The sequence below is a fragment of the Lissotriton helveticus genome, chromosome 12 (genome assembly GCF_964261635.1).
Source record: "Lissotriton helveticus chromosome 12, aLisHel1.1, whole genome shotgun sequence".
Classification (NCBI taxonomy): Eukaryota; Metazoa; Chordata; class Amphibia; order Caudata; family Salamandridae; genus Lissotriton; species Lissotriton helveticus.
The window spans coordinates 232,184,214-232,211,252 of NC_136073.1; the positions used below are offsets into that span (position 1 = coordinate 232,184,214).

At 43.2% G+C, this 27,039-nt stretch overlaps 1 protein-coding gene across 1 annotated transcript in view; it reads left to right on the forward strand.

Annotated features, from left to right (window-relative positions):
* The window catches only part of ZC3H18 (zinc finger CCCH-type containing 18), a 529,005-nt gene that overhangs the window by 211,956 nt on the left and 290,010 nt on the right, over positions 1 to 27,039 (forward strand). The window contains exon 8 of the mRNA XM_078670778.1: positions 8,200 to 8,462. Within this exon, the coding sequence (XP_078526904.1) occupies positions 8,200 to 8,462 (263 nt within the window). The remainder of the gene's footprint in view (positions 1 to 8,199; positions 8,463 to 27,039) is intronic.

Here is a 27,039-nt window from a genome sequence, read left to right on the forward strand (position 1 = left end):
AATCTTAATTGGCTACCAATCACAGGATGCAATTTAAGATCGTACCCTTAAAGCATCACATTAGTGTGGCCCAAATATTTTTAACCGTTATCTTCACCATATCATCCAACGGAGAATTTGAAATCATCCTGCACATCACAACTCTGTTAACCTATGCCAAAGAAATTGATTTTCTAAGGAAAGCATATTAAAAGTCCAGCGACCATTTCTCTTAAATACTCTGCCACCCAGGCTGAGAAATCAATTCAGGAAAGATTTGGAAACTACCTTGTTAATGAGTGCATTTATTCTGCCCTATGTTAAAACCCTCCAAGTTAAAACTATTGTACCCTTTCTTCAGTCTGCATATAAAGTCTACTGAAGTTCTTCTTTGTTCCTCTCTAGTCTTTGTGCGTCACAACATCGACCCTCTTTCCTCCAAACCTCAATCTTGTTCCTTGCTTTTTATTACTTTCATGGTGCTCTGAAGTGGCCATTTGATGCCTGGTTAAGCCTTTCTGAAAGAACTTAAGTAATCTGGATCAAGAAAAAATGTTTGAAGCTAGAATACTTCAAATTGATCCATGAAGCTGTCACTATTCTGCAGTGTTTGCGACTGTAATGCAAAAGTTAGGGGTAAAAGTAATATTTTCAATCCAGCAGACCAGAAGTAGCATTATCAAGTTGTGACAAAAGTTGTGTCTGTATCACTTAATGCAACGGAAGCAAATGTACCTAAAAGAACAAGGAAACGCAAAATGGACATTAAGGCAAAGTGAAGAGTGTAACACCATAGTATTTCAGAACCTGTGTATCGATTCTTAACATTGATGGCTTGGATAACTCCATCATCAGAATGTAGATGCTGGCTTTCTTAAATGGCTAATGATTAGCTCCCAGCTTAGTCACACCCGGATGCCCCATTATGAAAGAACGAAGAAGACACCAGAGAAGCTAAGGTCAGCCAGATGTTGGTTTTACACTGCACTTTGCAATAGGGAGTATTTTTAGGCACCTTAGAACACCTTATATACCTACTTTCTACTGACTGGTATTTCACTGACTTATTGGCCTAAGTAGATATATCACTACTCCTTAAACTAGAAAATGGGCCTGCCAATTACTTCTTATACACTACTATCACTTATCGGTAATGATATTCTACTTGCATGGTGATTCGTCCAAAGCTGGAGCATCCAGGTCAACCAAATTATGTGTGGTTTAAACCGGTGTTTGGAAATGTACATAAAATGACTGGACTCCACTGTATGGAAAAAATAAAAAATAAATAATTACTGGCTGTGCTGCTGCTGTTTGACAATGAGGAGGTCAGTTGGACTTTTATAGAAAATGCACTAGGTTTACTAGTGTTGGCTTGAATTTTACTAAATACATCCTGGAAAATGATCACATGGATAGCTTTCACTAAAATAAAATGTGGCTGAACAGGAGATCTAGTCATGGGTCCTCCTTTTCCTCTCAGCAGTTCGTTTTATCAATTGAATCCTTTACAAAAAAGGTACAAAATGCATTAATTGTGTATCAGAATCAAACTGTGAGAGCAGTTTCCAGGAGTAAGATCATACGAGAATGTCTGTTAGTGGGGAGTGATGTGCAGGTTACACCTTTTCAGTTCTGCCCCAAGTGTAATCTAAACACCAAGTGGGCAACCTGTACCTTCCCCGAGACCACAAGAAATCCAATTGTCCGCCGTCCAAAACCTTCAAGAATAGAAAGACCATCTGGTAGAGAATGTCACTCGGCTCACAATATGATGCAGTTTTGATGCTCGACGACATGCCTGTAGCCCTCAGCTCCAAGATTATCAACTGAGCCTACAACAAGGGCAATTGACCATCTGGTATACCGCTGCTCAAGAACACCAAAAAACCCTCTCCTCCGAGGGCAATGATATAGGGAAACCGCTTGTTCATGCACAGGAAACATTGGGACCCAGGACAAAGACCACACCATAAATCGCCATATCTCAGTCTACGCCTGACCCTCCTTGGATTACCCTCAGACATAGTTTCAAGCAGAGGTAGTCTGCCTTCAAGCGTCAAGATTGGCCACAAGAGATATTGACCTCTGGGTTCAACCACAACCACCGGGCCCGTCTACAGCAAGCGTTCTCCTCTCCTCTGCAGTAGCCTCGATGCAAAGTCTCCGTGCCTTGGCACTAGCCAATACTGACTTGACTCAGAAGCCAAGACCAGAAATAGTCTCTAATGCCAGGTTCTAGGAAAACATCGACACTAACTTCGTTGGCCCCTACCATCGAGCTCCCTGAGGTGCCCATTGTCATGTAACACAAGATCTACATCCACCTATCCTTGGGGAATAGTCTTGCTTACCCGCTTCCACAAGAGCGGGGAGGAAATGAAGGAGCTGTTAAAGTACCTATCATAGGCATCTGCAAGAGAGGCAAAAATAATTTTAAATGCCAATATTAGTTGTTCCCTGGATGAAACTGGCCAATACAAGTGTTAACCACCGTCACACGTGACTGCGAGTGTTCATTTTCTGGGAGAAGGCTCAGCAGCATCTCATAAACCTACTGTTCAACATCTCAAGTAGACGGTGTCTTTTTTTTTTTAGCTTGCCAAGAATACTAACACTGCCAAAGCAATGGGTGGCCTGCAAATCCAGTCCCTGAAAACTGAATATCCGAAGTACCATACAAGCATGTGCAAAGACTGGTACATCACCCAGGATACCATCAGCAGCAATCAGTTTTTAGAAGGGCACACTCCAAACCATATGGTTGAGGTGGTTATCAGGGAAATGCAGAGGAATGGGTCAATATGGTTTTGGAAAGGGCTCCTCCACACTAGGAAATGACTAGAAACTGTCTCCCGACCCCCCACCACCTGCCAAGGGAAGAATCTGGTTATTCCTCCCACAGTGTGAGGAAATCACCTCAGATATGTGGTTCATGTTCGTCGTTCAGCAGAGACATTACTTCGAGTTCCACATTAGCAAACGTACTATCTCACCAGCACAAATTCAGTCAGCAACATCAGCAACTGTTGTGAGAGGAAGTACAGGGTCTTCTTTGCCAGGGTGCCCCCGAGCCAGTGTATCATTGTCTTAAAAATAAGCGCCTCTACCCACAGCATATAAAGCCATTTCCAGGGAATGTGTTTAACTCCATTATAGGCAAGGCCTACCCAAACGAAGAGAAGGTTAATGACATTCCAAAGGCTACTATCTCTTCTTCAGCCTGCACGTCCTGTAACTGTGAGGACAGTTATTAAATTGTTGGGGATGATGGTTTCATGCATAGCTATAGTGTTGCATACAATATTGCACATTAGCCGATTACAGGAGTGTCTTAATGGAATGGTCAAAAGTGGCCGGTCAATGGGAAGATCTAGTGTTGGTGGAGCCCAGAGTTCAGCATTGTCTCAAATAATAGAACATCAGAAATATACTTCTCACTGGGCAAGCCATTGCTTGAAGCTCAACCACTTGTGACATTACCATATACTCCTCATTCATGGGGTTGGGAGCATATCTCAGTGACCTGACTATACAGGGTCCTAGGACTAGAAAGGGTTGTCACATTAATTATATGAAGCACAATGCAAATTAATTTGCATTCAACACATGTTACACAATTATTCTTAAGAAAACAGTCCTAGCAAAGATGAACAACATGACCCCCTTGTACTACATTCATAAACCAGGTTGGGCAGTGATAACTGTATGTGGCATTGGGACATCTACAGTCACATTCCGCTCATACTGAAGCTTCTGTTCAGTGTGGACAACGACTTTGCAGACCCACCTAGCAGGATGCATCAATAAGTACATGATTGGGATATAAACTTCATTGTACTTCAGCTGTATATTCAAAAATTGGCAACACCCCCAGTCTACATTTTAGCTACCACCGCCGAAAACACAATGGCCAACTTTGCCTCCAGTTACTTGCATCCTTAGTTCATGGACAATGCACAGTAGATGCGCTGGTCAAGGATATATGCTTACGCTGTTTCTCCACTTCCTCTAATTCATACGTAGTGAGGAAGCAAACATCCATGCCTCTCATTATAGTTGTACAAACATGATCAAGACAGTCATAGTATTCACTGCTTCTGGAAATGTCAGTCCATCTGCGTGAAAAGTTAACATTCAGAACTGTCCTCCTGACTCATCACAAGGGTTAGTTCAGACATCCAAACCTCTGTGAAATTAAGCTAGAGATTGAGCTCCTAGGGTCCTAGCGTTTGGATATTTAAAACTACCTCCGGAGTGCATGCTAACCCTGTGTGAAGCAAACAAGCTGACCACACAAGCATGTTATGCTACAAAATGGAAAAAGATCTGTCCATCGCTGTATTTGTGCCTGATAGTATTTAATACCCGCTACATCTTCAGAAACCTGATTAGCATACACTTACCATCAATTACATCTAGCTGCTGTGGTGATTGATCCGGAAAGGAAACAACCCGAAAAGATGTTCGGATGGGCGTCTCCCGGTCAGAAGAAAAAACAAAAATCCTGCGACCTCGGACAAACTCCTTGAAGATACAAGAAAACAACAAGGACCCCTCCTTTACCTCCACGAGGAACAGAAAAAAGGACAAGCTTCAAGAAATTTTCCCAGCAATATAGATACAAGAAAACAACAAGGACCCCTCCTTTACCTCCACGAGGAACAGAAAAAAGGACATGCTTCAAAAATGTGCCCAGCAATATAGATCACCGAGTCCTACACTCACAGTCCCAGCCCTGAGGAAGACCTTCTTAAAAAGCCTCTCGGTCCCCTGCACGAAGGTCGAAACGCGTCGGCACATACCCCATTCACTGTCTTTCTTCACATGACTCAGAAGATAAAAAGTCAAAATGATACATAATGTTTAGCAAACTAAAGAGGGTCTAACTAAACATTTGAAGAGGAGGCTAAATCCATTCTGAGCATAGATCCCTATGGGCCACTCATTTTTAGTTTATCGAGGAGAATTTGAGTCTAAGGTTTCCCGATATAGCAATAGAATTGAGTAGGACATATAGAATCCTAGAATTCTTAATAGTAACAATGTTTCATTTATGTTTTTGCACCTTTTTTTTATCTTTGTATATACTTCACGAAAAATGATTGTATAGGACAGTCTTTATCATATTAGTAAGCAAACAATGCAGAATGATTTGTACGATTGTTTTTTAAGAAATTTGAGAATATGAAGTAAAGTACTGCTTTGAAAAAGATAAAATTGAAGTGTTGTGTTGATCATTGCTACATAAGTATAGAGATGTAGTTAATGTCTATCTACCACAGGCGTACATTTGACATAAGTTCTATGTTCAGTTATTGAACATTGGCGTAGGTAATGAATTAAATCCTAGGTCGTGCAAGTTGTAGGTAAATTTATGGTCGCAGAGGTATTATTGCATGTACACTGTTACATAGATTCCAGCCTCTGATGCCCTTAACAGAATCAATCCCCTTACCCTATATATAGTGGCAGCTTACTTTAGCATCTTATTTGCAAAATAGAAAACACACTTCTTTGTTCAAGATGCCCATGATTAAAGCCTTCGTGGAGGGCTTTAAAGGAATTATCCCTCTTAGAAGTCCACTGGCCCCTACTTGAGACATAAAAGTACTGCTAAGACTTGTATGATCTTCTTGTGACTTACTGCACTCTCGTGATATTCACTTTCTGCCATGGGATATGTCCTTCCTTGTTGCACTACCTCAGAAGATTGTGGTTGATTATTTTATTTCCACAGCCTCTCGCAAAACCTCATCTAGGAAATTCCATTTTCAAGGGTGATATTGCGAGATTGATAGTTATGTGCATATAACCATGCTGTGCTAAGGCTAAGCACACACTGCATTTAGTGTCCATGGCAAATTCTACTAGAAAGAAGTATCTATGGCCTTCTTAAAAAGCCTACCAAGAGCAGAAATCTGCAAACTTGCTACATGGTCAGCTACACACACACATTCAAGGCCTGTCAAGAGGCTTCTGTTAGGAAACTTATTCCAAACATCTACATCATTTGCTCCGTGGCTACCATTTTATCGCAGAATACTGCTTTTCAGACGATCAAAGTAAGTGATCTAAAGAAGCACGTGCTCCTGATGGAAAGTGTTTCTTAACCTGCATCCCTTTATTTGTAGCTTGTAGTGCTGTAGACTCATGCCTTCCCGGAAGCAAGCTATAATCTAAGATGTTTATCATTACGGAGCCACCCTCCTCTTTCATTACTCACCCACTGGGGGAAAATCAACTGAGGTAGAATCCTTTCCCTGGTGCATTGTGAGCGAGGATTCGCAAAATATCTAAAGCCTGAAGAATTTCAATCACCCCGTCACATTTGCAGTAGTAACAGAAGAAAGAAATTACGTTTGGTACAATAAGGGAAAAAGACATGGGCTTCAGGAAAGCTTCTTATAGCTCCAAGTGTTGGGGAAATGTGGCGTTCCTAAATTATTAGCCTGTGCATAATGAATGACTTCACTTGAAAGGAACATGCAACTTTCAAGCTAAACGCAGATCAGACATGACAAGACCCTCTCGTATTTATTTTATAAATCTGCGAATAAGACAGCCCACCCAATCTGAATGCACACAGTCACCAAGCTATTGCTTCAGGATTGACACTTCATGGCATTAAATGAAGACCAAGAGACCGATAGATAGTGATGTGTTATAAATTCTATAATTCACTGATTCATCCATTCCATACCCTTAACTACTGATGTCTGTTCATTTTAACAAGGAAGTTACTTCTGTGTTTTCTGGACACAACAAGGTGGAGTGATCCGTGTATGGTAATCTGACACATTTCTTGAGGGGAAGATTATACATTCAACGAGTGCAAACATTATTTACCAGCTACAGTTTCTTTAAATAAAATACAACGTTTTATGCCTCAGTTAGAAAGAGGCAACAGCCAGGGAACACAGAATATGAACTAATCGTGACCAGGATTGAAAGACTAATGTGGTGCACAATTGGAGAATACCTCAGGAAAACATTGATCCATGAAACTGCAGAAAACTTTATCTGTCCACTTCTGGCAAACTAAGTTGATTTCATCATGTAGTCCACATAAAATAATGTATTACCAAAACTATTAATCTAGCACAGTGCTTAACTTGAGCCTGTTGTTTTTGGTGCCCACGACCAGCACCTAATTGCCAGCACCCGGGCTTATAAAAGTTTGCCACATGGTGGCCCGTCTGGCTAATTTAGGTATGAGCATAACAGACGTTTTATATGTTCAATTTACATTTTCAATGACTAATACCTGCCTCCCAAGCCATTCTTATAGCTCTTGGGATCTGGAATAGTATGAATTGTCACATTTGTAAGAGTGGGGTGGTCAGTAGCTGTGTATGTACTGTCATAGGCCGAGCTGGCAGCGGCAATGCGTGTGGTGCAAGCTGCAGTAGCCTCCCAACGAGAGCTGCAGCACTTATTCTTTTAGAAATTAAGAACTGATCTAGCAAGTTTAAGACAGTCTATACTGGATCCTCAGAAAGAAGATTGTTGTACACCTTAAAGTAAAGGTGACAGCTGGAAAACGTGTTGAAGATGCCCAAAATAGGTACGCTTTGAAAAAAGGTTTTGATTGCATTAAGGATAGTATGGGGTATTGCGTTTCTAGAGTTCCTGACGTACTCCTGAGGTTGTGAAATATGAGGCATCCAACTAAAAGTGCACAACAGGAAAACCCTGTGTGTAATCTCCTCCTTGTCAGGCAGATTGTCTATTGCTGCTGACCAGAGAAAGGAGAAAGCCCCAACAGCGTTACAATGTTTCCAGCAAAGACGTAGCTAAAGTTATGTGCAACACTCAAATTGCCCTTAATTTGGAATGACTCATTACTCAGTTTGTCAGTAGTTCTGTGAATCCAGGCGGCGACTTTTGACTAATTGTCTTTTCCTAAGGCCATTTAACTTCAACATTAGATACCCTACAATTCACCACAACCTTGTGAACCTAACAGTAGCCTTATCTTATATCTTCTAAAACGTGTAAGCAAATAAAACTAAAAAGGCAATAGTTTTGGGCTTAATAACTTTGATCTTGTAGAAATGTTAAATTTGAGATTGTACAAGTCTAAGTAATCTATCTCATGCACACTCTTTAAATTGAGTAATTTTGTTTCAAATGTTAAATTGAGTATTTTGTAAACTTTTTTTTTTTTTTTTTTAAGTATGGTGACCTCTAATCTGAAGTTTTCTTGTGATTCAAAAGGAAAGGGAGCGGGAGCGAGAAAGGGAAAATCGGCAGCGCGAGAGAGAACGGGAACGAGAGAGAGAGCGCGAGAGAGAACGGCGGCAGCGGGAGAGAGAGCGAGAAAGGGAGAGAGAACGAGACAAAGAACGCCAGCGGAGGAAAGATGAGTGGGAGAGAGAGCGAGCCAAGAAAGAAGAGAAAGATAAGGCTCTAAGGGAGAAAGAAAAAGAGCGTGAAAAGGATAAAGATAAAACAAAGCCAAAATCACCTCTGCTACCAAAGTAAGTGACTGTCCACACTTGAAATGCTACGCTTGTAATGTTGCTCCTAGTTGTAACTTGATATTAGTTGAACAAAGCAATGACATCTGGTATTTTTTCGTGATAGTTTAATCTTTATTTACCCCTTGTTTTGTTACACTAGACAAAACTGTTTTACCAACAGTAATGCTAAGAGTGTTAAATATTACACAAAGATTTTCTGCTGGTTTGTCAAAGAAATCCTCTATTTTTTTCAGATTTTTGGTGCAATAAAATGCTCATATGTTTTGAATGTAGAAAAGAATTTACCTAAAAGCGTGCGGCCAGGGCCCAAGTACATAAGTTGGATCTGTAAAAATTGGAATGTGTTAGGAATAGGGACCGGCTTAGTTCCTCTTTCCTGTTATCTTCGACTTGCATTGGCACATGATGATGCATTTCCAAGGTGTTTTATAACAATGTCAAAGATGATGCATTTTTTTCTGGATATATTCATGTTTGTTGCCTGATCAAAATATCTTTGTTCAGCAGCTTCTTCTCTTTGAACCTGTGTTCTTTAAAATACATTCAATGTTCATGTGACTTGAGAGCTGAGTTTTATTGTCTTGTACTGTTTTACTGCTGACAGTTGACCTACAAACTAACTATGTTAGGTGTTGGTTTTTATCCTGTGGTCCTAGAAGTGCTTTTCTGTGGATGTGTAATTTAGTAGAACTGGAGTTGTTGAACACTCCTGAGCTTTGGGTAGGACATAAAGATACATTGTTTTTGTGAAGCAGATCTCACAATGCAGTCTAATTAAGTAGTAGAGTGTTTCAGTGGCACAGTAGACCAATGTTCACACATTTTTCGACTGCCTGATCTGTGTTGAATTTGTCTGTTTAAGTTTGACCTGGCCCTATTCCTATACTTGGTTGGCCAGGCTTTATCCAGATTCCTCTAGTGAGTAGAGCCAGGCTGTTGTCTCTCAGCTGTATGGAGTGAGCCATATCGCTAGTGTTTAGCGTATTTGTGTGCTTCTTCACTCAAGTCTGGTGTTCACAGCTTGAGTTTGGGCTTGCTTCAGGTGATTAGTGGGGGTAGAGTTGTTGTACATGTGTGTGGCTAGTCCTTGTAAACTGTATGCCTAAGTATATTCTCTTCATAGACCCATGTTGTACTGTTTCTGTGTGATATGCATCGTCTTAATAGCCATTTCTCATGATGTACGAATTCTCTTGGCTCAGTTCCGCATTAATTGGATCTGTTCTCATTTTGCCTCCAATATCCAGGGTTTTTCTGTGCTCTGTGGGTTTCTTTCCTTTTGCTTTGTTCATGCCAAAGCATAAGCACTTTACACACACATATATATGGTGTAACATTTTTACCTTAAGAGCCGTGGTAAAGAGGGAATGTTTTGAATGAAGATCTTTGGAAGTGTACCTGTAGCACCATTGCAAATGAGCTTTCTACATCGTAGGGTCATCATTAATAGTCGTAAACATTAGAATAATTTGTTGCTGCGAGTGTGGTCCTGAGAAAACTTCAATATATGTGTCCATATTTTCATTGAGAGGGTGCTAATTTCTATATATGCATATAATGTTCAGCACCCTTCAGGAGCCCATTAAAGGTAAAAAAAAATCCAAAATCCTTTAAAAAAAATAAAAAGCCCTCTGTTAATGATGCCAAGTATTGGGGGGACTTGTTCTGTTGCTAATTGTTAGACTGTATTTCTATTGGAAAAATGTATCCGTACAGACGGATGGGAGACGGGATCAATAGAAGACGTGGCAGGGGGTATAAACAGAAAACAGCGGCTGCCATTGATGCCCTAGTACTTTTGGCGAACGAGTATGTTTATCCGTGTGGCACTTCTCACCTTTACGCCACCCGGCCTCCGGGCTGTGGGCCTAGTGGCTGTGTATTCTATTGTATGATGCCTTGGTTATTTCACCTGGCAGTGCCTATGCGTAGATTTGCTTGATGATGTCTTCTATGTCTTCCGCAATAAACATATTTTTCCAAAAAATAAAAAATAAAAAGCCAAAAAAGCATATCTCAAGACTGTGTAATGTAGTTCCTATATCCCTAATAGGCTCTGCGCATTGGAATAACATACACTTTAGATTTGACTTAGGACTGAGGTCAGTATGTCTCTATCGAGTATATTAAACCTAATTGTGTGTGTGCGCCAGCTAACTCAGAGATCATTAGAAACTTTCTCAAATAAACAAGAAGGGATTAGTCTCTTACAACCGCATAAACATGACAACTTTGTTTCCCCTAGAACCGTAACAATATCTTCAGATTCGTGGAAACAATAGATAACTATTTCAGTCAGTCAATCGGGCATGCTTCCTTTCTTCAGAGTTGCATAGAAATAGAGAGACGGGCGTTTCAATAAAAAGGGTTTATTGAACAGTCTTATTTCTCATGCAAGAGAAATGAACTACTCCAATCATTAGACAGAATGCGAAGTATAATGCGTACAACGTAAACCGTAATATAAAATAATACTGTAATAGCATTGTCTGTTGCTAGGACATATATAAAAATATATACATAAATAACACAGGCTAAAATACTCAAATCAAATTCAAAATTCTTTATTCGATTGTAAGTAATACAATCATAAAAGTACAATTCATAAGTACACATTAAAAAGCATTCCAGACAATTCATTGCATATGACATGTAAGAGACACAGTATACAGTACAAAGAAAAGGATCATGCAGCGGACACTATAGGTATGAGCAGTGTTTAGTTAAGAACATAAATTACTGTGTTATTTAAAAACACCTAAAACGTTCGCAGCATAATTATCCATCCATACTTTTCCTAAAACAGATGGCTTTTTTTAAAAAGTTACAGACAAAAAAGGCACAGTCACATTTCAGTAGTTGTAGGTAGTAAAGTGCAGGCTTAATTTGTACAAAATTCAGTTTTTTAAGGCACGGTATAAGGTATAGTTTCCGTGGGGTGGAATAATAAGGGCAGATAAAAAGAAAGTGGGCCAGATCTTGAGGAGACTTTCCGTCGCAGCCACAAGCTGGCAACACTTCACCCCTTTGTGCCCCACTTGGTACCGCCAGTAGGAGATGATATAAATCAAAACGGAACCTTATTAGTAAAAACAGTTCATATCTGGTCATAGGCCATGTCAAATAAGGTTCTATTTGTGGACAGGTTTTTAGTAGTAAGTGTTTCCTAACACTGTCCTTCTGTATCTCAACCTCTTCTCTGTCAGTACATCTTAACAATAGTAGAGCATTTTTTACCGAGGTAACATCAGATTTTTTGATCAAGTTGGGAGTATAAAACAAATCAGGACGGCCAATTGCCGACAAACAATCCCTTATATACTTCACCCACGGGACTCTAAACCTCCCGTCTAACAATAAGGCTTCTTTCAGCAGGGCATGTGTGAGTGGAATGTCGGTATTAAGCCAACAATTCAACCAACACAGAACCGGGCTTACTGCTATTCTATCACCTAAATAGGGGACCCCTAACTCCTCATGTACAGAATAGTTCCCAGTACCCCTTGGCAACCTCAGTATCTTTTTCAGGACGTTATTTTCTGTGACCATTAGGTCTTTTATCTTACAATAGCCCCAGAGCTCACTTCCATAGCAGGCAACTGCGACACTTTTAGCCTGGTACAGTTTGAGCAATGCGGCCGTAGGGCAATTACCGATTTTTTTTGCAAAGCCAAGTATGGCCGCATTTACCCGTAAGATTTCGCCCTTCTTTTTAGACACTGCGGGGCCCCACGATAATTTATGATCTAAAAGGACCCCAAGGTATGAAAAGGAATTAGTTAAGGGGATTTTCTCCCCATTTATACTAAAGGAATCAGTTTTCCGGGTACCCTTTCCTGCTTTCATGACATAGGACTTGGAATTGTTAATGCTTAGGCCACGTGACTCCATAAATTTAAAGAAGGAATTTAGTAACTTCTGAAGACCGATTGCTGTCCTAGATATAAGAACAGCATCGTCTGCATAAAGTAGCACGGGCACCCCCTTGCGCTCAACAAAGGGGTAATCTGCTTCAGTGTTTAAAAGAAATTCCTCCAATTCGTTGATATATAGATTGAAGAGGAATGGGGCCAAAATGCATCCTTGACGAACTCCCCGGTTTATTCAAAATTCGTCCGTTACTTTAAGGTCTTGAGTGTAACGGACGTTAGCTCTAGTGTCCGAATGCAGATCGGCTAGGAAGTTAGCAAGATTCCTCTCCACATCCATTCTCAACAAAGTAGCCCATAGTAAGCTCCTGTCCACACAATCAAAAGCGGACGACAAGTCCATAAATGCCATGTAGACGGTTCCTTGTCTAGCCAGGGTGTATTTGCTTATTATCAAATATAGGTTCAGGCACTGTGTAATGGTCGAATGGCCAGGTCTGAACCCAACTGGTACTTCTATATAATCCTACCCCAGTGTACCGAAGTCTCGTACTAGGGAAGTAGTAGGTGCTGTTTTAGCATAGGTTTAGTTCTGCCAAGAATTGCCAAAGGTTTCTCGAGGTTCTAATCAGCTCCATACCTTAGAATGAGAGAGGTTGGTATCTCTTTCCCTGGACTTGATTTCCCAACACCCCGCAAGGGAAGTCAGAAACACTGGAGCTGGATTCACAGTAGAAGGATGACATCGTCTAGTGAGTGCGTCAGCTGGGGAGTTGGCTTCCTTCGGTACTTGCTGTGGCGAGCTGCGTCGTGCAAGTAGGTAGTCGGACTGCACCGAAACACGCCGTGCTTTACCATAGCAAGTGAAGGTATATTTATACCTTGAAGGTGTTTAGGAATGCCAGTATTGACGTGGAAGTCGGGCATATGAACGTCATGAAGGAAACCCTAAGGAATAGATGTTCATGCATAATAAATGAGTTCATGGAGAAATCAATATCCAAGCAAGGCTGAAGAGTCTGGTTTTCCAAGAACTCGTTGTGACGTAGATGAACGGATGGAAATAGCCATGCCTGTATTTGGGTAGCATGGACTATGCCTAAATAAGGACTGGATTTCTATGCCTATATAAGGGCAATGCGAAATATACCTATATAAGGGCATGAAACGGAAATTCATACAGAATCTAAATCGATACACAACAACTGCTTTGTAACATATATAATGTAAAATGTGGAGTACATTTCTAACATTGATAGAAACGTGCTGCCTGATAGGACTTAATCAAAGAAGTTTGAGATAAAAACAACCTCTCCCTTTAAGACTGCAGGGTCCTCCACTATCCATGATGCTCTCTACTCGCTGTTGTCTGTCAGTCCGTTTTTTACAGTTGTGATAAAGAACCCAGAATACAGTGGAGAACCCAGAATAGAGTGGAGGTTTCATGCCTCTTTTTTATGTGAAATATCTTTACCATTTAAGTACTGAGGGAACCTGTTTTTCCTACTTACCACATAATATTTTTTATCTTGAACTGCCCTCCCTCTTTATGAAATGTACATCCTTCAGAAGGAAGAAGTTGGCTTCTAACCCACTTGAAGACTCTGTAGTGGGTCTTCCCTCTTCATGTTAAGTGATGCAATGTGACTTTTGAAAGAACATTAAGAGGACTTTGAAAGCTCAAAGGCATCAGACTGAGGTAAGTTGGAGGTAATGAGGGCGACGGAAGAGCAGAGAAAGATTTAAAAAAAAGGCTGTAAAACCTCCTCCATTGGACCTCTGCTGAAAAACAGCCAGCACAATGTAAAAATGTCCAAAATCTAGAGTGAGGAGGGCATGCGAAGGTGAATGAAGATTTCGGCATCACCAGTTTCGAAGACACTTCTCGTTGACATTGAAGATCACACCGTCAGAGGGTTTGTCCCTCATGTGCTCACCATCAAAGGGTGGCTCTTTATCGACGGTAACCTATCAATATCATCATAGATCCTCCAAGACTTCCTCAAGAAATGATGGTGACAGTGTCACCTTCCACGCTGAAGCTCTCCCCACTGGTGATGATAAAGTACCTTCTTTGCTATTAATACAGTGAAAACTCTCAACATCACCACAACACTTCCCGAAACTGGACTCGCTGTCGCACCACTCCGACATTGCCACGATCAACATTGACGTTTCCTGTGTTGTCTGTGTTTCCAGCACCAAGAAAGAGTCTAAGAATGTCTCTTGATGAACCTGCAATGCTACTATTGGGCCCTCCATGCTTTTGTCATCCTGGCTCAGGACCAACTGCAACATTTAAACGTACCACAACCACCAAAGATAGTCTCTACCTTTTATGTCATCCATCAGAAATATGTCAATGCCACTTAGGGAACCATGGACTTCCGGATCACCCCATTATTTACCAACCTTTCTTCAAGGGAGAAATGATTCTGTGTGCATTCCAGAGCTCTGCAAAAGAAGCAGATTTCCTTGTGAGTCTCCATCGTAGTCAAATTTTGGTGGTGATGATACTTACACATCGTCCACTCTTATATCTCCTGCTGCATCACCCTCAAGAGTCTTGTCTGACGATCTCACCTCCTTCCATGACATACTCTTGAGGTGGGGCTACCAAAGGTAATATCCCTATGGATATGCTGTTGGCTGCAGTATCTATAATAATGGTGATGTTACTACAGAGGGCTTTGCCAAAATGTGCCCCGACCCTGGGTCCACATGCAAATAGAAAAATTGATGGAGGGAATGCTGAACAATATCAAACACTCACCCCCAGAACAGTGGTCTGGGTCTAAATCCATGTTTTTTTGCTCACCACGCCACACCAATTTGGACCTAGCCATATGCAAGTCACTCTTGACCCTGCTCCCATGATAACAGTTCAACCTGAGTTGCCAAGCAAGCTCCTCTCTGGACCGGAAACAAGCATCCTAGGCAGTGCTTAATTTGTAAAACATTAGGTGCCAAGGCCTTCGTCAAGAGGCCACTGCAGCTTGGACCACCCAGTGCCACTGCCAGTTCTACAATAACAGTACCAACATAACTACCGACCAACACATTCTTGGAAGTGTGACAGTTCAGGATATTCTAGGCCCCCTAAGCTATACGGATGGCTTGGGTGGCGGGTATTAGTTATTTAAGATGTGTATTGAATTAATAAACAATTATTGTAGTGCTCCTGTCCAAATTACAGTGCCGCCATGTGGCAGATTATCATAAGTGCTGGTGTAGATAATTAGGTGCCTGTGCCAAGCACTGGAAACCATTGGCTTAAATTGAGCACTGATCCGAGGACCGGTTTAGGTTATCACCCCTCTTCAGCCAGGATAGCTTAAATTCAGTTGCATGGCGAGCATGGGATCTACGTTGGGGCATCACCGTCCCACTTGGGCTGACAAATTGGGGAAGAAAAAAAAACTATTGATAGATGGACTGCTGAACAATGTCAAACATTCATCCCCAGGACAGAGATCTAGGCCTAATTCCATCCTTTTTTGTGCTCACCATGCCACCCCAGTTTGGACCTAGCATATGCAAATAGGTCTTGACCCTGCTCCCCATGCGAACAGTCTTCCCCAAATTGCCAAGCCAGGTCCTCCCTAGACCTGAAATAAGCATCCTAGGACCAGTTTCGGGGTATCACCCCATATCATTCAGGATAGCTTAAATCCAGTGTCATGGCGAGCATGGGACACACATATGGGCTTCCCATCCAGGCATTCTTTAGATTGCTGAGGAGAAATTCCTGACTCCAGCCACACTAAAGGACAGCAATACCACACTATCCCCAAAAATATTAGCCGCTATTGTAGAACGTGGATTCGGTAATAGTCCAGTTGATAAAACGACCACCTACCTTTGCCCCAGAAACTACTGCGTCAGAGGACAGAGATAGCACCTGCATAGATGCCACAGGTAGGAAGTTCTGCGTCACATCGGCTACTGCATTGAAGCTCGCTAGTGTAATAACTCTACACAAAGGTACAGCAGAGAGATATGAGAAGGGATGACATTTATAGATGACCTACCCTGCCTATAGACAGCAGGACTTTGAAGAGATGAGAGAAGGCTCCTTGATTGCTAATCAAGTCAAAACTCTGACATGGACTTAGCTGACTTGGTGAAAACCGTGTGTTGCCATAGAGTTTTTCCTCAAAAAATTACCATTACTGTGCTTGAACACCCACAGGCCAGACATTAAAATGAAGATTGTTAATCTCCCCTTTTCAGATTCCTCATTACTTGGTCAAAATTTGGAAGAGAGATGGCAAAAATGAAAAATGAGGCAGAAACTATGAAGGTGGTAGGGCTTGAAGAAAGAAGAGATTCTTCAGGTCCCAGTACAAGCCTAAACAGTGCTGCTACTACCCTCAGAGGTTTTAATCCCCTAACTGGCCTCATCCGCAGCAGCACCACCACCAGCAGCAAGTCCAGGGGTACATTGCAGAGTAAGTCGTTCAAGGACAAGTCAACACCATCACAGCCTTGTGATACATCTGGAAGGCAGTCCTTTGGTAACAGACGATGATAACCTCAACTCCTCATAACTTCAGAGTGGTGAACTCGTCTAAGTCAGCCATAAGTACAAGGTTGTTGGTCAGAAAAGGAGAGCTCTTATATCAACTTGCTGGGGTTGAAAGAAGGTACATCAAGGCTTTCCTTCTGTCTCTGGCAATGAGCACCAGTTTCATCCTAATGGACAGTACGAGGACCATGCACTACCTGAACATGTAGGGACCGCTGTTGCTGAAAGCTCAGAACATCTTGTGGGCCGTATCCAGAGCTCTCACATCGAAGGAAGTGCTTATACCAGGCACTCTGAATCAACAAGAAGACTTTCTTGGTTGCGTGTACGGAGAAAACCATGAATGGGTTTTTGATGATGAAGCATTTCAGCACATCTGCAATAAGTGGGGAACTCCATCAGTAGACCTCTTTGCAACAGGCAAAACAAAAAAAATGCCTAGACTTCATGTTCCAAGTGCTGGAAGGAGGCTCCTGGGGCAATGCCTTTTAGTTGAGTGGATCGATGACATACTGGACACCTTTCCTGCTGGACCACTAATACCAATTGTGGTTCTGGAACTCCGCAAGACTTGAGCAACAATAATCCTTGCACCTGACTGGCTGAGGCAATGATGGTGCCTTTGTGCATCCGGCCACGAAAGAGGTTGCCATGCACACGGAACTTACTGACCAGACTGCAGGGACAAATTGTTGATCTGAATTTGAGATCACTGATTTTGGCAGCATAGCTCCTGTAATCAGACAATCTAATTTAAATGTGCCCCCAGCACATATGAACATACTGAGGGAGGCCAAGTGACCCTCCACAAGGACGTTTTACTAATTTAAATAGGTAATATCCGCTGTCAGGAGGAAGTCTTAATCCCAAATCAAATTTGTCTGGTGCTATCTAAGCTGTAGTTTTCATCTTTCAAAGTACATCTTGCTATAGTTACAGAATATGGAAGGAGTCCAAACCTGGTGTCCTCCTTCAAGCGCCCCGAGATCAAGTATTTTTAGGAGACCTGAAGAAAGTGCTCACTCTAGTCAGGACCGAGTCTGAACTCTATCTAATATTGTCTAAATTAAGAGACTTTCCTTTGAACCTATCCACAAGGCTTCATGGCAGCATCTTAACTGGAAAACACAATCGTAATAGCAAAAGCATCTGCTTATAGAGTTAGTGAAATTCAAACCCATTTATCTATTGAACTGCACTCAGTATTTCACTCAAAGAGGCTGGGGATGAGAACACACATCTTTTTTTTATCCAGAGTTGTCAGAATGTGACATCAACCATACCAATGCTTTGCCTATCTTTTTTCCAAATCCATTTGCTCTAGCAGAACGTGCCCTTCACGCTTTGTCTAAATAAAATCACAAACCCTTCTATCATCCAAACTAAGTCACTTTGTAAGTCAATCAGTACTTCATTTATTATGTCTGAGCATGTTCACCAAAGACTTGCCACATTACAAATAATCAATTGCCAACTGGATTGTAGTATCCTATCCATTTGTTACCAATTGGATGTTAAACCTCTACCAGGGAAATCAAGGGCCAATACAGTACGGTTAAAAGAGCCGTCACAACTTGCCCTAGAAATATCCCTTTCACAGACATATGCAAGACAGCCACCTGGAAATCAGTGTATGTCTTCACAATGCATTACTCTCCAGATTCTGACACAAATCTAGATGCTAAGGTTGATCAGGCCACCGGGTGAAATCTTTTTGGATGATTGGACCAAAAATCAGGCCACGATTTACCAGTGCCTGTTAGGAATGCAATACCTGTTTCTTTTGCCCTCTTGAAATGCTAGAGAGAGGGTTTGTTTTGAAGCGTCCTGTTCTGTTGTAACGTTTACGGCTATCAATGAAGATCCAGCGACGCAGACGGGTTTGTTGCTTGGATTCCTGGTTCTGCATCCTATGAATCTCCATTGAAGTCATAAACAACCCTCTGGCTTCTCCAGCTTCTGCTTTTTTGTGCTTTTTAAACAGCAATTGTGTCATTTGCTTCACATCTCCATGGCTCTCTTGCAAAAGAGCAGACTCTGTGAGGCAGCTGCCAGTTCAAAGCATTAGAACTGCTGGAAGCTCCTGTGGTCTTAAAGAGGCGGGATGCTTTTTCTCTAGCTTCATCAATGTAAGCCTATCATGCTATGCTTTTCCCTCAGTGTTAGCCGTTTACTACCTTTTTAGGTCTCGCTGGCGTTGTAGCGCGAAGCGCTGCCGCCAACAAGACTTATAGCCTCCTTGCTAGGTCCCAAGGGAGTCAGAGCTGTGCACGAGCCGCTCTAGACCTGGGCACGAGCCGACTCAGGTCTGTGAACGCGCGGGAACGCCAACGTGCACGTTCACGGCGTCACGCTCCTGTCCTCCCGCGTCTCTTCCGAGGCGCGCTCCAGGCCGACTTGCGGTATGCGTGCTCCAGCGTTTCTGTGGCCGGAGGTAGGTAAGTGAGGGCCGGGGGGATTTGTTTGCTTATTTTTCTCTGTGCCCTCACCTCTCCAGCCCCTCCCTGCTCCCCGTGCTCCTTGCTTCCAGCATAAACGAATCAAAACCTCTAAAGTAAGAATGCAGTTTCAACTTTTTAACTTATTTGCCCATTGTACAGTACTGCTTAGCGTTTCATGATCAGGTGACTTTAAAAACATTCATGAGCCGTAAACCAAATAAAATGTACAGCCCTTCGCATCGCCTGCTCTTTTTTATGGTTAAATACTAAGAGTGTAAATGGCAGCAGTTTTGTAGTTGGTAATAGTTACCCCTCGTCAACAGAGTTAGTCTCAGTGGAAGTTTTGGTGAACTGCACCAAAGCCTGAGCGCTGCTCACACTGTTCTACACACAGGAGGCTGCAACTCACTGAAATGTACGGGCTGATGTTTAGTATTTCTACCTTTCTGGCTGTGTCCAGCCGGCTACCTCCCCTGCGTCACTCAAGGGATAACGTCCAGACTTTACGAGTCAGATTCCTTGCTTGCTTCTGTTCACGGATCTTCAAAAGAAGAGCTGTCTCAACTGGAGCTTTAAAAGTATGGAAACGCTGATCATGTGGAAAACATCAGAAGCATGTATTTAAAAAAGCAAACTCCTCGTGCAGCAGAAAATATGACTTACTTGCTGACTTCTTACTGAGCTGTGATGGACTCCTGCCTCTAGAAGACATTCTGGAATGCTGCTCCAGCCCTGTGCTTTTACTGAGAAGCGACCTATTTACCTTGTCTTGGCTGATGAAAAACAAACCTTTTCAGACTCTGTTGCTGGAACAAGTTGCCCCTGGTTTAGATTATTGCACAAGACAAGGGACCCCAAAGTAGCAATAGGTCTGGGACCTTGGGAGTAATTACTGTTACAAAAAACACTGGTCCCAAATTTCAACATAGATAGCCAAGCAACAATAAATATAGACCAAAATTGGAATCTATATTGGATGTCCAGCCGGACATATTTAGTAATTTATTATATTCAAAATGAAAAGAGGTTACTAGACAATTTCCAAGTGAGACACAGCCTGTGTCCGACTACCACATGAGTACAAACAAGGAAACAGTTAAATGCAAGGCAAAAGCAAAAAAGTCTGGGCAATATTCACAATTAAAACAGACAGTTAAATACACTTTGTGTGATTTCATCAAATGAAAAAATGCAAATCATCAAGTGCAAATTGTCGACGACGTTTCGATCCCCTAAGAATGTGGGATCATCATCAGGACATATACATTAATGCCTTGACTCAGCGTGACGCGGCTGCATCTCTTAAATTCGTGGCATAGGGTATCAGAGTATGATCGGTAATATGCTCCACCGAATAATGATTGAAAGAGTAGGGTTAGAGGTGGTCGAATTTCACCAGCCACGATGTTGTATAATTATTACATCGGGTCCGTCAACACTGCTGCGCAGCTCCAAGAATCGGGAGTCTGGCGTTCCGCGAGTAATTGCTCAACTGATAACGCGGGCCTTTGGAGAATGAAACACACGGGCGATCTTGGAGCTGCGCAGCAGTGTTGACGGACCCGATGTAATAATTATACAACATCGTGGCTGGTGAAATTCAACCACCTCTAACCCTACTCTTTCAATCATCACTCCTGGTTTAGATAGCAGTCCTCACCTGGAGTTTCTTATTGGCTCAACTGAACTGCTGGATGAATTAGAAGGCAGGGCTGTTCGCGTGGAAAGAGATCTCATGTGGGAATTGTGTCCTGCTGTATTTTTGGGGATGAATTGTATCCGTGTGCGTACTTTAAATGCACGTGGTCGTTCGTCATAGTGATGGATTGGGTTGCACATGCCTATCTGATGTGATTTTACCTGAAGAGCGATCACATCTTGTCTGGCGGGTTATGTGAACTCAAACTCTATAGTACCTTTGCTTTCTGTATGTTTGGTTGCATTGTGTAAGCAAGCTGTGAAGAGACCTCCATCAATTAAAGACGTTATTTAAACATTATCATGACAACTTTTGGAATGCTGAGCCCTAGCGCCACGTGAGAGTGCTTATTTTTGCTGATGTTGTTGTGGTGGCGAAACTCCAGAGCAGTTTCAATATGTGTGTTTTGATTTCGCTTTGCTGCCCTTTGAGTGGGAGATGTACTGTTAGGGGCATTTAGGAGAAGGCGTTGCGTACCACCTTTCGTTTGGTCTCAGCTAAACTACCCAAGGCCATTGTTTTTATGTACCCGTGCACGAGCTTGCCATTTACTCAGGCATTTCTCCTCCCCCTAATTAGTCACCCCTGCTGTTGCTGCCCACGGCCGGCCGTACTTTGTCTCGCATTTCTCCCCCCCTCCCCACAGAAATGCCAAGAGCTTGTTAACGATGCTTTCTCTGCTGTAGCTGTATACCAAGTGAGAAGTGGGCCGTTTCAGAATGTAGACACTTCAGTGGCTGGTTCTTGTTATCTTTGCCGAGGTCTGTCTGTATGGGAGTAACCCAATTTTCAATGACAGCCCCGTGATTACGGGAAGGAATCACACCAACCCCCGCTTGTTAAAGAAGCGTGAGCGGTTATTCTGCACAAGAGAGGGTCTATTTCGAACATAAGACGAACTCGTCCTGCATTAAGGCACTGAACTAGGCGGGCATCTAGCTGGAGTCGTTTAAAAAAGCATGCGTCTGGCGTGGGGTCTGTGAGGTGAAATGTCCGAGTGCTGAATTATGTTGACGTCGGAACCCACAAGGTTCCTGAGGGTTAAAGGACTACCATTGTCACCTTCAGACACAGCAAGGCCCCTCCCGTTAGGTAAGGCTGAAAGCAGGCTCACAGGCAGCATCTGAATGAAGAGAGGCTTAATCCCAGAAGAAAACCAGCACAAGTACGCGCCTCACCCTCACACTCACACCCACTCACTCTCACACACCCTCACCCTTAGACCCCCTCACCCCCCTCACCCTTAGACCCCCTCACCCCCACAACCCCTCACAACAACCCTCACCCCGACACCCCCTTATCCTCACACCCCCTCACCCTCACACCCCCTCACACACACCCTCACATCCCCACACCACCTCACCCCCTCACCCACTCACCCACTCACCCACCCTCACACACACACACACCCTCACCCCCCTCACCCCCACACACCCTCACACACCCTCACACACCCTCACACACCCTACCTCCACACACCCTCACCCCCTCACACCCCCTCCCCCTCACACACCCTCACACCCTCACCCCCACACACCCTCACCCCCACACACCCTCACCCCCACACACCCTCACCCCCACACACCCTCACCCCCACACACCCTCACCCCCACACGCCCTCACCCCCACACACCCTCACCCTCACATCCCCTCACCCTCACACACCACACACACCCCCACACCCCCACACCCCCTCACAACCCCACACCCCCTCACACCCCCACACACCCTCACACACCCTCACACACCCTCACACACCCTCACCCTCACCCACCCTCACCCTCACACACCCTCACCCTCGCACACCCTCACCCTCGCACACCCTCGCACACCCTCACCCTCGCACACCCTCACCCTCCCTCACACACCATCACACACACACCCTCACACCCCCACACCTCCTCACCCTCACACCCCCTCACACCCCCTCGCACACCCTCGCACACCCTCGCACACCCTCACACACCCTCACACACCCTCAGCCACACTCACCCTCACACCCCCTCACACACCCTCACCCTCAAACACACTCACACCCCCTCACACCTCCTCATCCCTTCACCCTCACACCCCCTCACCCCCCTCACACACCCTCACCCTCACACACCCTCACCCTCCCTCACACACCCACCCTCACCAGCATAGCATAACAAAACATAGCATAGCATAACAAAACACAGCATAGCATAGCATAACAAAAACAAGCATAAGATGGCAAAACAGCATAGCATAACAAAACATAGCATAACAAAACAAAGCATAACAAAACATAGCATAACAAAACAAAACATAGCAAAACACAACAATACATAGCAAAACACAACAAAGCATAGCATAACAAAACATAGCATAACATAACAAAACATTGCATAACAAAACAAAGCACAAAGTATAATAAAGCATAGCAAAACAAAACATAGCATAGCAAAACAAAACATATAATAGCATAGCAAAACATAGCATAGCATACCAAACAAAACATAGCAAAGCGTAACAAAACAAAACATAGCATATCATAGCAAAACATAGCATATCATAACAAAACATAGCAAAGCATAACATAGCATAGCAAAATATAGCATAGCATAGCAAAACATAGCATAGCATAACAAAACACAGCATAGCATAACAAATCAAAGCATAGGATAGCAAAACAAAGCATAGCATAACAAAAAAAACATAGGATAGCAAAACAAAACATAGCATAGCATACAGCATCACTCAGCACCACCACAGCATCACTCAGGGGCACCACAACATCACTATACGCCACCACAGCATCACTGAACGCCACTGCATCACTTGTTCGCGATCACAACATCACTCAGCGCCATCACAGCATCAATCTGTGCAACCATTCAACAACAACTGGTTCAAATATGTTCTCTCACTGTTTCAAGCGTTATTACAAATATAACAAAAAGATGTTACTATTTCACTTCTATTTTTGGATTTTCGTCACAATAAAATACACTTAACATAATCTTCACAAAAATTATTTACTAAAGTTTAACCTATTGCCATTATAAATTACTATGACTTTTATTTAAGTATTAATTATTTAAAAAAATTAAAAGTCATTGTTATTTTAATATCAATACATGCAAGTCACGTACATACAACACATATTGCATTACAAATGCTCTAGGTGTCACATTTGCGAAAGTTAAAACTATTGGCTTTGTAAATGACAAAGCTATAATTTCGCTATTTTCAAAAACAAAACATAAATAAAAAATGTGTCATTTACAATACTAATAGCTCAAACTTTCCTAATGCGAGACCTATTGCATTGCAAATGCTTGTTACATTGTGCAGGGTACAACGCAGTCTGGAGACAAGTGTTCGAGCAGTCTAAACTTCGGAAAAGCCTGGTCTTTGGTAGTCTCCTGAGGGGTGTTGAAGATCGTCTGAACACATAGACATTAGCAACATATCGAACAAATATAATATGAAGTGTTCCAGGGTCCATACACGCAGCAGAGAATTATTCTAACATTTATGATCCAATGAAGATTCCTACAGTGCAGAACCAGGAGTCCAATTAACCATTACTTCTGTATCCACAGTATTAAGAAGAGATTGCTATTCAGTTTCATTGGCATCGCATTTCCACCCACCAGAGTTGCACGTGACTGTTAATGTTTCTCTGTCCCAGCTGAATGTTTACTTAGAGCTCTCTGTACTGTCGGTCTGGAGATTAAGAGGATGCATCGCCTGCTGCAGTTTGCCTAAAGCTGTCATTAAATGTGCTGAATCCGACCTTAGCTCCTCGGCTTCTCACTAGGACTGAGCATATTTTAATAGCTTCCTTCCGTGTACTCTGCCATACAGTCTTTTGTGCTGCTGTGTTACTCACCCAGTGTGCCCGCATCAGGATGTGATCATGCAGTTGTGTCTGACATCACAGCAAGGCTCTGGGGCTTTCAACCTGAATTCTAAATCATTAACTAATGATAGATGTTGTTTCCAGCATAGTTTGAGGACAAGTGTACATGCAATTTTTAACATTGAAAGAAATTGATCAGATACATGTTATTTGGTGTTAATTGTTAGCAAAATCCTTCTCTTATTAGATGGTGAACTAAATGATATATTGGCGATGTTTAAATTGTTTTATTCACTCGATAAAATGCAAACATAATGGTCCTGTGCAATATGTATAGTGAATACTCTTTGAGGAGTCCTTTAACAGGAATGCAGTTGCGTAAAATTGTAAACATTAATAATGCCTAGTTGTTATTTGTGTGCGCAATTAAGCTGCTTGAACTGTGAACGTTTTAAAGAATGTATCCTTATGGTTCGGCTAATATTCCCAGCGTTCGCTTATGGGCTTTGTTGTTAAAAGGAACCAAAAAGCAAAAACGTGCAAGTGAGATTCAAATTGTGATCATTTATAACGTGTTGTTAGCATTGTATGGCACATGTAGTATATCGTCATACCTTGTGAGTTGTTCGATGTGTGGTGCAAGTCATGCTGTGTGCCAACCCTGAGACAGTGCCATTCCGGGGGGCGGTTTAATCGGTCATGTTGGTCACTAATATTATTTTGAATGATGTTGGAGAGTGGGATATTCTTGAGTTACAGCTTGGTGGCATTTCATTTGATTGACAAATTCAAGTGTTTGTAAACAATTTTGTGTGACGTTGCAAGGTATGTGGCTTGTATGTGCTGCTTTGGACATTGTGTGTTTGTTTTTGTATGACGTGTTCTGGCTGTTTGTTACATTTGTACTGCATGTCTGTAGTTCTTTCTAACGCGGTCTGTTACGTGGAAAAATGCGTTCATTTAGCTGTGGCAATCCTAGGTTCCAAAGAATGAACACATTAACAGTTCTTTCCCATGAAAGGTCAGATTGGTGTCGTCTCGGCTCGTCACAGCCGATCAGTCTTTACAGCTGAACTAGAAAGGTCTCTGGCTTGTGCCCTTCTTCACAATCCGTGGTGACCCAAAGGCTGCGGGGGTGGGTGGCCATCGGCCTAATGTCGTGTGCCCATGGCTTCGGGGATGGCTTTAAGGGAAGCTGCTGTCAGGAAGGCAAGCGAGAGGCGGCGGTGCCCGTTTAAATGGCCCAGCCTCTGCAGTCGGATTGGAGAGAAGCTTGGACCACCTGCTTCATGGCTGCACTGTGTGATCTCAAGGGCATATCCATAATAAGGGGGCGCAGTAGTGCTGTGGGACCTACAGACAGAGACAGAGCTAGGAATCTAATGCAGTATGCACTGCAACAGGAAGGGAAGTGGACTGGTCGAGAAGAGTAACCGGTGGGGGTGCTTCTTGTTGGATGCAATGGGTGTATTGGCCCAGAGTTAAAACCCAGCCGGGTCTCAGTACCTTCTTAATACTCCCTTACAGGCAGACGATCCTGTTCTCAATCACGAGCAGCACATAATTTCCTTGCCTTCCACCCTCCTCCCCCACACACACACACACACCAATGGTCATGGCTGTTGGTCGGTACATCCAACGCATGCTTCATCGGTGTACACTCCTTGTACTCCTGAAAAGTGCACATATCAGGTTGCACAGAGGAAGCCGTCGTTCAAGAGCACAGGAGGCCCGTGTCTCTCGCTTACATCACCGAGGGCAGCGGCGAGGAAAGAGGGACAGCGGTGGGCGCTGCGAGGACCCCAGGCTTCCTTGATCAGTGGACCCTGAGCACCGGTGGAGACCGAAGCAGCTACTGGGGAGGGGGTGGGCTATCTGGGCAGCCTTAAACGGCCCTGGAGCTGGGGTTACCGCGGCCAGTCTGGTAGCATGCAGCTGTGTGCCTGCGTGGACGGCTGCCACCCTGAAGCAGGCATCCCTCATGCCCGGCTCCAGAGGGGCAGGGCTCTGAATGGAGAGACGAGGCCAGGCAGCATTCAGACGCGGCAGCTCGGCTGGGAGACGCTCTGCTCTAAACACTGGGGAGGAAGGAACAGAAGGCAGGTCTCCCGAGAGGGAGGTGGAGTGCTTCGAGGGCCTCTCGGGGCTTCCAAGCACTTCACTTAAGACTAAGGGAACTAGCCTGTGTATGGAGTGGCGAGAAGACCT